This window comes from Erpetoichthys calabaricus, chromosome 4, assembly GCF_900747795.2.
Source record: "Erpetoichthys calabaricus chromosome 4, fErpCal1.3, whole genome shotgun sequence".
Lineage (NCBI taxonomy): Eukaryota > Metazoa > Chordata > Cladistia > Polypteriformes > Polypteridae > Erpetoichthys > Erpetoichthys calabaricus.
In genome coordinates, this window is record NC_041397.2 from 270,146,801 (window position 1) to 270,162,305 (window position 15,505).

General features: G+C 36.3%; 1 protein-coding gene across 2 annotated transcripts in view; it reads left to right on the top strand.

Annotated features, from left to right (window-relative positions):
• acp6 (acid phosphatase 6, lysophosphatidic) overlaps positions 1-15,242 on the top strand; it is a 40,659-nt gene extending 25,417 nt beyond the window's left edge. The window contains exons 5-10 of one of the 2 annotated variants that reach the window (XM_028800791.2): positions 438-525; positions 2,583-2,715; positions 4,510-4,610; positions 5,079-5,174; positions 9,306-9,471; positions 14,923-15,242. In XM_028800791.2, coding sequence (XP_028656624.2) covers positions 438-525; positions 2,583-2,715; positions 4,510-4,610; positions 5,079-5,174; positions 9,306-9,471; positions 14,923-15,054 — 716 coding nt within the window. In that variant the 3' untranslated portion in view covers positions 15,055-15,242. The remainder of the gene's footprint in view (positions 1-437; positions 526-2,582; positions 2,716-4,509; positions 4,611-5,078; positions 5,175-9,305; positions 9,472-14,922) is intronic. The other variant, XM_051926209.1, reaches the window with a different exon arrangement.
• Positions 15,243-15,505: the final 263 nt, after the last annotated feature.

Sequence of the window (15,505 nt, forward strand, 5' to 3'; positions counted from 1 at the left end):
GTAATGCAATATATCAATCATGTGTCACCAGCCATAATACAAGATGCTGTACCCAATACATATAGAATGGTTTTATACAGAAAATGGGAGGATTCAGATACATTTTCTAAAATTAGTATACAATTTTGATTCAAGAAAGGTTTGGCATATCTCTTCATATTTCAGATGCTTACAATTAAAATACAAATATATAGAATGACTCAATTGGCAAGTTGCTTAAGCTATGATGTATTTCAAATTAATATTAATAACAAAATCAAAAAGCATTTTCATTATAGTTTTGCATTATAAAAGTTACCCATACAATAGTAATGAAAATAAGTTTTATAAATATTCTAATAAATGACTACTTTCCACATAGCTGTTTGAAATGTAAAAGCATGGTAAATTCTATTAGCAAGTATTTAAAAACATCTGAATTGTAATCTTCTTTACAGGAATTGTGACTGTCTTCACATCTGAAGCAGAGACTGAAGTTTTATATCCAAATTATAAGAGATGTGATCATCTTAAACAGATGACAAGGTACATTAAAGTAGCTTTCTTTCTTGTACATCTTCCCAATTACTGATTAAGCACAAGAAGGTCATAGAAGACATGTTTTCTGAGCAAGAAATGTATTATCAATGTGTTGAGGTTCAAAAAAAACTTCCAGGATAGGTTTAGGTTTAGGTTTCTTTATTTAGTCATGTTTACACAGGAAAACATGAAAAAGGATGAGGCAAATAAAAGTATTTTAGTTCTTTTTATTTTGGATAGCAGTCTTTACTAATGAAATTACAAAAATAATTAAACCATGCATTAATTACATGCATGAATACACAAATTAAGTTTAACACACAGTAAAACAGACACATTTCAGTTTGACAACTTACAATTACAATAGCTTTTATAATTGAGATATGGTCAGAAGACAATAGAGAAGAAACCAAAAACTCTTGACAGCAACAATTCTGAAGAAAATAAATTTTTGGGAAGTAAAGGGTCAGTTTTAACAAACAAAGTCACATTCAAAGTCAGACAAAGCCATGTGTCTTTTGGCCTAGGCCAACTGGGTAGTCCCCCACCACCACCAAAGGTCATTTGGCAGTATTTTAAGCATGTGCTGGGCAGTCTAATAAGAACATCAAATCCTTTAATCCCTGAATTTTAAGGCCCCAAGTGTCTCTGGTGCCATTAGCCACTTGGCGGTATAGCAGTAGTACCAAGGGCCACAGCAGTGTGTGTATAGACATGGTAAACAAAATAGAAGATGGTCAGTATGAGTCTTGTGCAAGTGATTAACAAACGTATTTGTAATATGAATAGCTAATCTTCAGCTCTAGTCATGGTATTCTAGATTAAAAAAATTATTATTTACCCTGAATTTAAATGCTGAGAACAATAGGGCATCTCGTATACATAGGCAAATCATATCACAACTTTTGGCCCCTGTAGCAAAAAGTTAGCTTTCTCTCTGTTGTTTTGTTAATTCTTGCATTCTTTGGTAAGCAGTATCTTGAGATCTTAACATGCACTCTAATAGGTATATATTGATAAGTTCAGATAAATAAGTAAGGCCTAGGCCATTTAAAGGTCTATATAACAATGATGATTACGAAAGTGGCCCCAAAACTAACTAAAAGTTAATGAAAGTACTTAAAACAGGAGTGATGTGCTCAGTCTTCCTAGTTCTAGTAATGATTTTGTTATAGCAGTATTTTGAAATAACTCAAAGCTACAAGTAATAGTTTGAAGAACCTAAAAGAATTTTAATAATTAGTCAGTTCTATTAGAAATAAATGCTTGAATTAACTCCTCTTTATCCTGTATGCTTAGGAAATGTCTATCTATTAAAAACTGTTGTTCCAAACAAATAGTGTGTCAGTATCTGTTGTGTTTAGGATTCTGTGTGGCAGTATGTGTTGATGCTGTAACACCAGTACACGTATTGCCAAGAATATTTTCGCACTTGCTGTTGTTTGTTGTGTTATTTTTTTCTCAGTTTCAAAATATTCCTCAACAGTCATTAGTGGATTTTGAATTTTCTTGTATTCTAACAAATACCAGTATAGCAAAACGATGAAGGATGTACTTTGCAACTATACATAGACTGTATGAGATACCTCTATTGCCTGGGTGAGAAAGCATAAATGACAAATTATATTTAATCAAACTTTATTAACTTTAACTTGTTGCATTCTGGGAATTTACTGTAAATTATCTGGTTGAGTATGTGTTTGAAAAGTGACATCCTGGTCACTTCTTATGCAACTGCTTCTCAATAAACTATTTTATTGAACACTCTTGTCACTCATCCTTTGAAATTTTAGGTCTAACCCACTGGACAGCAGTTACTTAATCTGATGGTTTATTTATCTATTATTCTTACATATCAAAACAAAAATTCAGCATATCCATATTCAGTATTGTTTTTAAAGTGCATGTTTTAATTTAGTAAGTACATATAGTGTCATGGAATGGTGTTCCGTGTGGAAAGTGCTATGTAAAATCAAGACAGTGTGTATATTATGTTTGTATTTATATTTGCTTTGAGATGTTTTTATATTTTAGTGGACATTGATTTTCACTGTCTTTTTCAGACAAAGGATTGTTCAAGCCTCTTTACTTCCAGAAATTGCAGAGGATCTGAAAGAAATGTATAAGTTACTGGAGATTCCAGAACATGAACATATTAGTTTTATTGATATATGGGATGATATGACTTCTCGAAAGGTGGTACTTTTTTTTTTTTTTTAGTTATTCATAATTAGTTAAATGATATATTGTGCAGTTATTTTGTCTAGTTTGAAATCATCTGTAGTTTTAGGAAACTTTTACATTGAGATAGAACTTTTCTAACCTATTCACCTACATTTTTTTCCAGGATCAATCTGTTTTGTTAAGCCTGTACCCATGCAGCCTCGGTTTTGGTTCTTGGCTGAAAGGAATGGAATCTGACGTGGTCTGCTGCTATTGTAGCTCATCCATGTCAAGATTCAGCAAGTATATTCTGAAATGCTTTTCAGCTCACCATAGTGGTACAGAGTGGTTACTGTAGCCTTTCTGCCATCTCAAACCAGTCTGGCCATTCTCCTCAGACTTCTCTCATCCACAAGACAGTTAGGTTTACAGAACTGATGCTCACTGGATGTGTTTTGTTTTATGCACCATTCAGAGTGAACTCTAGAGACTATTGTGTGTTGACAATTACATGAGATCAGCAGTTACAGAAGTACTCAAACTGGCCTTTCTGGCACCAACATGCTGAAAATCTCAGACATCAAATTTCCTTGTTCTTTTATTTAATGTGAATGTTAACTGAAACTCCTGACATGTATCTGCATGATTTTATGCATGCATTGTGGTGATGCGTCATGATTGGCTGAAGAGATAACTGCTTGGTATGCATGTGTACAGGTGTTCCCAATAATTTGCTCAGTGAGTGTGTATTTTTGATTTTTTTTTAAATTTAATATATACTCTATTAATCGCAGAGGGGAAAATGTCTTCTCGCATGACTGTTATGTAGTGTTTATAAAGTTTTGTTTGTACTATATTGGTTCTATCTATCTCTCTCTCTCTCTCTCTCTCTCATGGAGTGATTCAAGACTTTTGATTTGTGTAGTGCTACTTATTTCAGTAAATGGTGTAAAACACTATTTTGTCTTTATTGAAAGCCCAGACCGTTAAAGTCACATATCACACAAGATGATATTTCATATGATTAAGGTGGGAGGCTTTCATAGGTGATGCACAAGTACTGTTACTGAAGCTGATTTAGTCAATTAAAAAGAATAAAACTCATTTTAAATAAAGTACTTCTGCCTCAACCATTATCAAAACCCTTCTGTTATATTAGGAGTTGATCAAATTAATTAGGGTATCAGCTTTTTTTCATTTTTTTTAATCAGAGTATTATTTTTTTATGACTGTCTTTTTCAGATATTTTCCATGGCGAGAAAGGAGAGTGAATGTTTATCAGGCAAGAAAATTAAAGGATGGCAGCCATGTCTAATACCAAAACCTAGAACTATGACATCTGATTTATTTATTTTTTTTAGTTCTTATTGTTGGCATAGAATTAGCCACATTTATAGAGCATCAGCTGTGTAAGTCAGTGCTGTAAAAAGCCCGGGCTCCTAGAAACTATTGAAATGCAGAGTCGGCGGTTTCATTTTGTGGACGTGCTCGCCCACCTTGTCAATCAGTGAGTAAGCGAGTTTGTCTTCGACACGTTAACTTGGGGCCACCTTGCCGGCTCTTTGAGCTTCATTGCCGTAGCCTCACACTTCAGGGACAGACAGACGACAGACACTTCCACGTGTAGATGTTTTTATATAAGATGGCAAGGAAGTGTCTATTTTACACCTATCAACACAAGTGTGACTTCAACTCTACAGCTTAGGAAGGATTATCTGTCATTATTATTTGCAGTTGAGTCAAATAATAAAATACTTAGCTACCATGTAAACTTTTTTGTAAGTTGCAGTAATTGGTGTATGTTTGTTTTTTTGTTTTTTTTTCCAGGCCCATGATTTAGCCCGCCCTTCCTGTGTGCACTACTTAATGAAAATTATAGAAAAACGAGCAGTTGAAACAGTGTATTTTGCCTATGAGCCAAGCAACAGGTATGTTAAAAAAATATAGGAACAAATAAGCAACCATCATGCCCTAAATTACCTCAGTGATTGTGGATAAGCGTAGACATTCTGATCATCTGTGTTGGAAATTACGTTGTGGCTGTTGTTTCTCTAGGTAGTTGTATCAGTATGTCAAAGACTTAGTTTCAATAAATTAAAACTGGCGCAGAGTGAGTGTGGCTTAGTGACTGTGCCCAGGTTTTGCCCCTGCTAATGCTTCTAATATGGGTTTCAGTCCCCTGCATGAATTAAAGTATACTGTATTCATTCTCGCCATATTATATATTTTTTTAACCTTGGCATAGTGTACATCTTTTTTTTTTTGTTTGCTTTCGTAAATGATTTCTTTATTGCATTAATAAATTTAATTTTATGTATTGGACTATAATTCAGCAATGGATACAGTTATAAAGTAATTTTAAATTAATGAAAATGAATTTTGATTTATTCCTTAAGCACCTCTCTTCAACTCTGTGTTGGGCAGCTGCTAAGCTTTTTGATCAGCAATATTGAGAATAAACTTAAGGACCAAGATTCTTTAGAAAATTTAAGGTATGTGTTGACAGAAGTGTTTTACTGAAAATTTACATTTTCCACCAAACGCAAAGTAAATTTATTAAATATTGTCATTTCATGTCAGAATAGCTAGCTGAGAAAACTCTGTTGTTCTTCCATTTTCTCTAGATTTAGTATTCCTCATTTGCTTTTATTATTATATCTTACTTTTGTCAGTATGCCACAAAAAAGTGCAGTAGATCAATATGAGCAGGCACTGGCACATTCTTGAAAGTATTTTGTGTTCTGATCCTGAAACGGCTTTAGTTTTACAGTTTACCTCATATTCTTAATTATTGAACAGTTCCTTTAATTGAAAGTATTGTCGACTTATTTAAAACAATTTGACTTAATTGTATTAAAAACTAACTAGCTCCAATGAAATGTTTTCCACAGATGGAGATCTTTCAATAAATTCTTCACTGCCTGTTGAGCATATGTTTTTGCACAGAAAAATGTAGTATCATTGAAAACAAAGAAAGCAAGTAGAACAATAAAATGTCTGCTGAGTGGCAACTGGGATATGATAGAACAAGTGTTAATCTAGAGCAGTGGTTTTCCCTGTAGTGCCTCAGAAGCACAGGTTAGTCAGTTAAGCCAGTGTTTTTTCAATATGAATGCTACTAGTGCTCTAACACTATATTTGGGAGTGTGCTGAATAAGGGCAAAGTGAGAAACTCAGAGAAATTCACTTTGAAAGGCAAGAATAAAGTTGTTTTAGTCCCTGTATGGGAACGTGGCTTAGAAATAGGAGGCCATTCCTGAGGGTGAGGTGCCATAGCTCCCCAGCAGGTGCTTATGTCAGTGCCATTATATTAGCTATTCCTACATCTCAACATCCCATCAACTAATTTCAGCTGCTTGCAATGTTGCACCCACTTCTGAAGCAGTGGAGGGATCATCTCAAGTTGCAGTTGTGTGGCTGATTATGAGAGCCACCATTGGCGAGATTGCGGAGATGCAGCAAAGGTGTTGAGTGCAACACTGAAAGTGACAAAGCAGTGGTTGAGAGCTGCATAGTCCAGCAAATCTAGCAGAGAGATAGAAGCTACAAACGGTTGAGGAAGAAATGACAGCATCTCTCTCCAGTATTCCACATAATATTAAAAAAGATCTAAGAATCATGTCAATCCTAAATCTAAATCTTTTTCTTCTTTCTTCATCTTTTTCCACTTACATGTGGGGTCGTTGTGCTTGATCAACCTTTTCCAGACACCTCGGTTTTGCACCTCTTCCCCAGTCTGACCCTTTTCCTTCAAATCTTCTTTAATTTATCTATCCACCTCTGCTTTGGCCTACCTCGCTTTCTTTTCCCCAGTACCTCCATTCCCATTACTCATTTGCACACACATTCATACCACTTCAACCTGCTTTCTTAGATATCTCCCCACTTTTGGTGTACCTCTGATAGTCTCATTTCTTATTCTGTCCTTTTTTGTAAGTCCCCACAACTATATCAGTATTTTAATTTCTGCTGCATCTAACTTCTTCTCCTTTGCTCCTTTTACTGCCTATGTTTGAGCTCCTTAAATCATTACTGGTATTGCCACGGTCTTAAAAACCTTACCTTAATTCCTCGATCACACAATACTCTTCTTCTATCCATGCTGCACTTGGTGGATTATTTTAGCATCTAATTTTCCATCTTGGACTACAGTGGTCCTAGATATTTAAACTTGTCCACTTACTTTAATAGCTCTCCCTGCAGGCTAACTTCTGATTCCTGATCTTAATTAAACATCATATAAATCTCATTGAAAAAGTTGAAGTAATAAACCAGTTACACTGCTTTGTTTAATGGCTGCCCATAATTAATTTATATGTTGTATCCCTTAATAAATAATACAATTTATTACTCTTCTAACATTGGTTGATTGTGATATTGGAAAGCAGATTGAACATAAAATTGGAGACACCATAGAATAAGTAAATAAATAACTTAATCTGTTGAAAATAACATATATAATTAAGAAGCAAAATAGTTAATGCAGTGTAATGCTGGAACATCTGATTTGTGTTTTAAAATCTTGACGGGATAAAGGAAAACAGAGGTGAAAATCTCTCTTTCCATTCACAGCTACAAATAACATTGTGGTTTAAGTACAGGTGGAATCTCATTGTTAACATAGTTCATTGAAACATAAAAATATTTTGTTATAATGGAAATTTCGATGTAATGAATATGGGTAAAATACATATAATATTGTGACTAGGGTCACTGGCGATTTGCCATCTCTAAAGGATAGCACTGTTGCTGCTCTGTTGTGTCTTGTAAACAGTAAACCAAGGGTAAAGCAATTGGTGGTCCTCAGCAGGATCAGTCTTCCCACATAACGTGTTTGTTGCAGAATGTTTAGAACATTTAACACTGGGTTTTGATGTGTTGTTCTTCACACTCTCCTGGTCTGCCATAGCGTTGTTTCCAAGCTGTTGGTGTTCTTCTAATCTGAAGATGGGAGCTGAAGCAGGAAGATTACTGTGTCACAGCCCCTATCTCGTGTGCTTCATGGCTGAAGTAACAGCTTCTATTTTGAATGAAGTCTTGAGACTGTACCTGCCTTCTCTGTATAGCAATAAAGTCCCTGTATTTTTCTTGGAAACCTGGACTCACCTTTATGTCTCTCGTGCAACTAACTCTGTGACCCCAGTTTGACAATACCTGTGTAAAAAAAAAAAAAAAACAGGGCTTCTTAAACTGAAAAAGTATTGTATTTGAAAATTAGATGTTAGATGTAACTTTTTTTTGTAGAAATACAAATGTGCTTGTAATTTTTTTTTTACCGCAGGTCTCGGTGCCGATCTTTAACTTTGTTTTCTTTTTTTTTTCTGATCTTTAAAATTATTGACAGTGTTGAAGGTATGATTCTGAATGCTTTCACCACGTTATTTTGCTTCATTCTGGAATCATCTTTTTTCAGGATTGTTAACTTTTTTTTCAGCATAAACTGACACCGTTTCTCACCTTTTTTTGTTCATCACAAAGAAAACTTTTGAGAAGCACTGTGAAACTCAAACAGTACAGCATATGCACATGACACAACTGCCCACGCAGTTAGCTATGTGTATCATATCTCGCCAACACTTTGGCTGAGCCTTGAGACTGCCTCAGACCACAAATTGTGCAACAAACTGTCAATTTTGTTTGCTCTGACAAGAAAGAGACAGCTTGTGGCATTGTTCCCAAGACTTGGTGAAAGTATAGGTTCGACATTTAAGTATTTTTTGCATCTCATTATCTTCGGTGGCCATTTTTGGTCAAAAAAACATTTGTTATATTGAAATGTACATTTCGTTAAAATGAAATGTATTAAACATAATGCTGTATGAACATTTGTCCGGGCCAACATAAAGTATTTTGGCTTATTTATTTTGTCAGTTTGTTTGAATTTAAGGATTTTGGTGAAGAAAATATATAACCAATTTTAAGGCAAATTTCTGACCTACTAGGCTCATGGAGAAGCCAGGGTTTGACCCTAAACAAAATGTGAAAAGAATGATGTTATCACTTACACTTAAAACTTTGTTTTAGCATTCTACAAGACAAACTGTATTATATTAAAAATACAGTGAGTGACTCGCTATTTGGATAAAACACAGCACAATAGAAGGGACACATTTACACACTTGAAAGCACATTTGACTATTAATTCAGTTCAATTCAATTTATTTTTGTACAGTGCAGGCTGAGAGCACTTTATATTAGGTGAATATTATCTTTGGATTATATTTTTAAATTAGACATCAAGCTTTACATTTGTCTGAAGAAGCAAAGTGAAGGTGCAGGGCGAGTTACTGTGAGTTACTACTGAAACATTTTTACAACAGAGAACATTTAAACAGGATGTAATAACTTTTTATTGACATTGTACCTTAGGCTTAGTTAACCGACATAAATATTTAATTCAGCCTCATGCATCTGAATTTTATTTACAAGCATTTTAATCCAATATTATTCCCTATCATTGTTTTTTTTTAACTCCTGATTTGTGCATTCAGAATGAGCAAAGGTTTGCACTTCACCACGGTATTTTCAACTCAAATATTTCTAATAAATTTAATGACTTTGTTATAAAGTGTATTTAGTGTCTCCTTTAATCTAGAATGATTATTATTATTTTTTTTCCTTAGAAAGTTTCACTTGTATTCTGTGCATGACACAACCTTGATGCCGTTCCTAATGGCTCTGGACATCTTTGACATGAAGTGGCCTCCATATGGTGCTGATGTCATCTTGGAATTATACGAACACCGCTCTTCAAAAGAGGCGTTTGTCAAAGTATCTTACTTGGGTAAGGTAGGTATAAATATAGAAAATTTTACTGTCCATACAGAACATCAAAATCTTCTTTATAAACAATATCTTCAGAGGGCTAAAGATCAGATCCTCAGCTGAATAATAAAGTAAAACAAAACAAAGCAATGCATTATGAAGATGTGATTTATAGTTTCTAAATTCAGTAATATTAATAATAATAATAATAAGTTGCATTTATGGAGTGCCTTTCACAAACCCAAGGTCAGTTTACATACAGAGTAAAAAAAAATGTACACAGAAGACAAAAGTTCATAGAAGAGGAAAGTTTTGAGTTGAGATTTAACAGTGGAGAAAGAGGAGCAGTCTCAGGGGTGGAGAGTCTGGTGCGTGGGACAGTAAGGAGATTGCTGCTTGAGGACCTGAGAGAGCGACAAGGAGTGTAAGGAGGTAGGAGCTGAGTGAGCTAGAGAGGGACAAGGTTATGTAGGGCTTTGAAGGTGAGAAGCAGAATCTTGAATTTAATCCTTGATGGAACCGGTAACCAGTGAAGCTGGGAGAGAACAGGGGAGATGTGAGCAAAACACTTTATGTGGGTGAGGACTCTGGCTGTGGAGTTTTTAATGTACTATAGCTTCTGTATAGATTTTGCAGGGAGGCAGACGAAGAGGGAATTACGGTAATCAGTACGAGACATTATGAAACAATGAACCAGAGTTTGAGCATCATTAAAGGACAGAAATGGACGGAGGCGGGCTCAAAGTTAAGTGATGAATCAAACAAAACACCAAGATCTCTGACAACAGGAGCAGGTTTGGCAAGTATACCATCAACAGTCAGTCAGTCATTATCAAACCTGCTACATCCTAACACAGGGTCATCGGGGTCTGCTGGAACCAATCACAGCCAACACAGGGTGCAAGGCAGGAACAAACCCCGGGCAGGGCGCCTGCCCACCGCAGGGCACGCACACACACACCAAGCACACACTAGGGACAATTTAGGATCGCCAGTGCACCTAACCTGCATGTCTTTGGACTGTGGGAGGAAACCGGAGCACCCGGAAGAAACCCACGCAGACACGGGGAGAACATGCAAACTCCACACGCGGAGGACCTGGGAAGCGAACCCTGGTCTCCACCGTGCCACCCTACCATCAACAGAAACGGAGAAATTGGATGCCTTAGAAAGTTGGGAGTTTGGGCTTACCAGTAACATTTTAGTTTTATTGGCATTAAGTTTGAGAAAGTTGTTTTCCATACATAGCTTAAGATCAGTGATGCAGTCAGTGAGTGTGCTGGGAGGCGAGTCTGTCGGGGAGTGTGTACTGAGATATAACTTTATATCGTCTGCATAACAGTGGAAGTTAAGGCCATGTCTGCCAATAATATGACCCAAAGGAAGGATATAAAGTAGAAAAGGTATTGGCCCAAGGACTGAACCTTGAGGGACACCATGTGACACAGGTGAGGTGAACGATTTATATCAGCCGAGTGTGACTAAGTGTTGCCTATTAGAAAGATATGATGTGAGCCATCGAAGGGCTGAGCCAGAGATCCCTACAGCAGAGAGATATGACAGGAGGATTACATGATTAACAGTGTCAAATGCTGCATTTAAGTCAAGAAGGAGGAGAATATTAAGTGAACCACAATCTGCAGACTGGAGAAGATCATTAACTACACGGAGAAGAGCTGTCTCAGTGCTGTGCTGTGTGCAAAAGCCAGACTGAAAAGGCTCATAGAGTGTATTGTCTATAAGAAAAGCATGGAGTTGTGTAGCAACCACACATTCCATCACCTTAGTCAAGAAAGGGAGATTAGAAATAGGCCTATAACTGGAGAGTGAGAAGTAGGATCCAGGTTAGGTTTTTAAGGATTGGGGTAACTGCAGCAGTTTAGAGGGCAGTAAGGACAGAACCTGAAATGAAACATGCATTTACCAATGAGGCAATAGGAATACTAATTATGGATGAGCATGTGTTAAGCAGAGAAATAGGGTCAGGATCAAGCAGACGAGGAGGAATTAGACTTAATAAGTTCAAAGATGGCGAGAGAGTCAACAGGTGAGAAACACATGAGTCTTAATGATGGAGATGGCAGATCGGAATGAGTGAGTGATTGAGGTGTGGAAGGGAAACTGTGATAGATTTGATCAATTTTGGTATCAAAGAAATGTAAGAAAGCCTGACACTGTTCAGTTGTAATGGGGCATGCTAGTAAAGGGGTTGGAGGAGTTTATTAGCGGTCCTAAAAAGAGTTCTAGGCCTAGACTTAGCACCATTTATGAGAGAGGAATAATAGTTGGAACGAGCAGTGTTAAGAGCATCCCTGTATTTAAGTAAGTGGTCAGTGTAAAGCTGTAAATGGTGAGGAATAATAGTTGGAACGAGCAGTGTTAAGAGCATCCCTGTATTTAAGTAAGTGGTCAGTGTAAAGCTGTGAGTGAACTATGAGGCCTGTTTTCTCATAAAGCCACTCAAGATGCCAGCTAGTGGCTTTCATAGCTTTGAGCTCATGGGTGCACCAGGGACAGGAGCAGGTGGCTGAAGTCTGGCTAGCAACTTTGCTCCCTTAAGGACTAAAGTTACATTCAATAAGCTTATGATCAGAAATACCAGAGAGTGAACCTGAGACAGAGATATTATTGAAGCCATTTGAATAAAGCAAATCAAGAATATGACCATGGGTATGAGTGGGGAAATCAACATGCTGTGTCAAGTCAAAATATTCCAAAGTTGAGATGAATTCAGCTGTAAGAGAGCAGTTGATATCAACATAAATATTAAAGTTACTAAGATCAATTACAGCAGGGCAAAGAGATGAGATTACAGGGAGAAGTTCATTAAATTCAGACAGAAAGTTCACCACAGATTTGGGAGGGCGATAAACTAACAGCACAGGATGGGAGGAAACCAGTTTCACAGCAACATATTCAAAAAATGCGACTTCAGAAAAGGAGAGTTCCTTCATTGTCAAGGTAGATTTATAAACCACAGCCAGGCCACCCCCTTTTCCTGTAAACCTGGGTTTAGATATGTGGCTGTAGCCAGGAAGGGACAGCAAGTTTAAATGTAAATAGTCACCAGGTTGTTGCCAAGTTTTTGTAAGAACAAACATGTCCACTACCTTCTGGGAGATGAGGTCGTTAATAAGCGAGGTCTTGTTAGTGATGGACTAAGCATTCAGTAGGGCGAGCCTAAAGTTGGAACAGCCGGGAGAGTAGGGCACAGACACTTTCTGAAGAGGATGTTTATTCCTCGGACAGCCCTAGCGTTATGCCAGTGAACGCGGTGAGATGTCCATATAGTTGGAATTGACGTGTCCTCGCCATAGATCCGCGAGGGGCCTCTTTTAGACTGGTGAATATGGCGAGGACGCTGTGTAATTCCAAGCGACTGGTGAAAACTGGTGAAAAGTCAGGGAGACCAATCGTGGATGACAGTCAAGATGTTTAAGTTTAGATGGAGAATATATGAGCTGCATTGCCAAAAAAGCAGAAATAACAACACACACCTTTAAGTAAAGGTTCTGATTAATTACATAGAGACAGCAGATGCACAAGTACATCATGGACACCACTGCGTGGCAACTAATACTTTAATAATACTTGCCCAAACTGGCCCAGTAGTATCCTCCAAACAAAGATCTTTGTCACTAACATCGTGTAGTAATGTCATCCAAAACATTATTTGAAAATTTTCAAATCAGAATATTGATGCTGTATACAGAAACACAATCAAATGATTTAGGGTGAAAGGAATATTATAGTAAAATTAATGAATTCCTATGAAGAGGTTACAGTGGGAAATGCTGATTTCTAGAATCCTATGTCCATGTAGTGTCCATGCAGAGTTTTCCTTTGATATCAATAAGACTTGGCAGTTGTAGGTGAAATGACTTTTCTACATCGTGTGTGTGAGTGGACTTTGAGATGGACTGCTGTCCAGGACTGTTTCCTATACAGTATATACTTTACCTGAATTTGGATTAAGGGGGTTTGACAATGTTATGATTTGCAAAAGCAAAGTAAATGAATAACTTAATGATGCCTTGATAGCAGAGGATACTCTGCACTTGACAAGGGGATTGTGGGCAAAAGAACAAATACTGTATGTCTGCCGAGTAGGGCCAGGGCAATCTTTGTGTAAAAACCTTTTTCAAAAATTGCAGACTTTAACAGGAAATACATTAGTTACACAGTTTTTGTATTATCAGAAAGAAAAGACACAAAGTTATTAATAAGGCATAATAAATAATATAGTTAAGATGATTAAAAACTAGTGTTCAAATTCATGGATTCTTAAATTGTTGGTGTCTTCACAATAAAAACAGATAACATCTGCAACAGGCTCTTTGGGAGATCCTGAACAGAACTTGTAAGTTCTGCGAGTATTCCATTCACTTTCTGATTGTGCTGATCAGCCGTTACAGCAAGCGAGGTACACGGCCTAAATGAAATACCAGTCAGCTGTGTTAAGAATATAAAATGAATTATTCAATGAGTTGTTGATCCAGGTTACAATGTACGAAAATGTGAATATTAGGAAACAGAGTTTAACCACGGACCAGTGAACTTCATTGAAACTTTATTTATAAATGGCAAAGACAGCAGAAGGCATGCATTTTAATATAAATAATATCAGCAAGTATAGTCGCTGTTTTCAGTATCTATCAAATAAATGAATAAATAAATGACGATGCTACCTGGCGGCTCCAAGAGTCTTCATTCAGGCCCTGCTCACTGTTGGTATGCGGCTTGCACAGATTTCTCCTTCACAATAACTACGCCTGTGCGAAGTGTTCATATGTAATAAAATATCGTGACACTACTAGCAGTTTATGCATCACACTGATACTTAGACAACTAATGATAAACACAAATACTGTCGTATGAAGTGTCTGTTTATTAACCTTCACTTTATTAGTGCAGCATACTGATTTGTCAAGAGTGAGTTCAACTCGTACAGCTGCATTACAAACAACGTCCTGATTTGTTTTGTTTTTTATGTTTGCATTGTTTAATTGGCAAGTGATTGTGTGATGGTGATAATTAATATGATGCCATTTTACTTTTGTTTGATCTCAGAAGCTCACTAATCTCCACTCTCTTTCTCCCTTTGTGCAATTCAAATGAGGGAGTTTTTCTTTTTAAATATACTTTTGACCAGTTCATTGTACAAACAGGCTGCACCTGTCAGAGGAGGAATCTCTACTCAAAAAATCTTATAGAATCTGAAGGGCAACTTCTTGGATTGTGTGGCGTGCATTTTCAGTGATGTGGAATAAAAACATTCAAATATCACATCAGTAACTTTAATTTAACTGGCAAGCTTGGAAACAACACCTCGGAGTGTCTTAAACGGGATGGAAATAAAATGGGGGTCTGAGAACAAAATTGTTATACATGTTAAACACTGCACTCCATTTTAAAGTTTAAATCGTTTGTGTTTTGCATTTTGTAATTGGATTTCTTTGTTTTTAATATTATTAGGATCAACTTGTAAGAGGCTGCAGTGATATTTATTGTCCACTGAGAGACTTCAAAAAAGCACTTTCATCTTACGTGATTGATGAGGTGAACTATGAAGAGAAATGTAACCAGCCTGTAAACGCTGCAAACTAATTTAAATGGTCAGTTTTTAAATACTTTTCATATTGTATGTTTATCTTACTGTGAACAAAATACCAGTTGTTTACGTATTTAATGCAGATACATTTTTTCCTTGAATTAAAGTTTCACCTCCACTTCTATGAATTTGTTTCATTTGGCAGGAGACATTTCAGAAGATTTTTTGTGAAAGTTCATCTTTTTCATGATTGCGTATAATGAACAATTTCATTTCACTCCAACTTTTGAATTTGTGACTTGACTAAATATTGTGGGTTTTGATTTTCTGTTGAAGTGTATAACAGTAACAGACGTTTTACTGTAAACCTTTAAATCAGGAGTTGCTAGAATGATCATTAAATTATAACAGGAAATTAAAGCTTTTAAGTTAATTGCCTATTTTGAAAAAGGGGGTTAAAAAAAGAAAAAAAGATATTGTTCATAGAACACTTTGTTGGTGAAATTT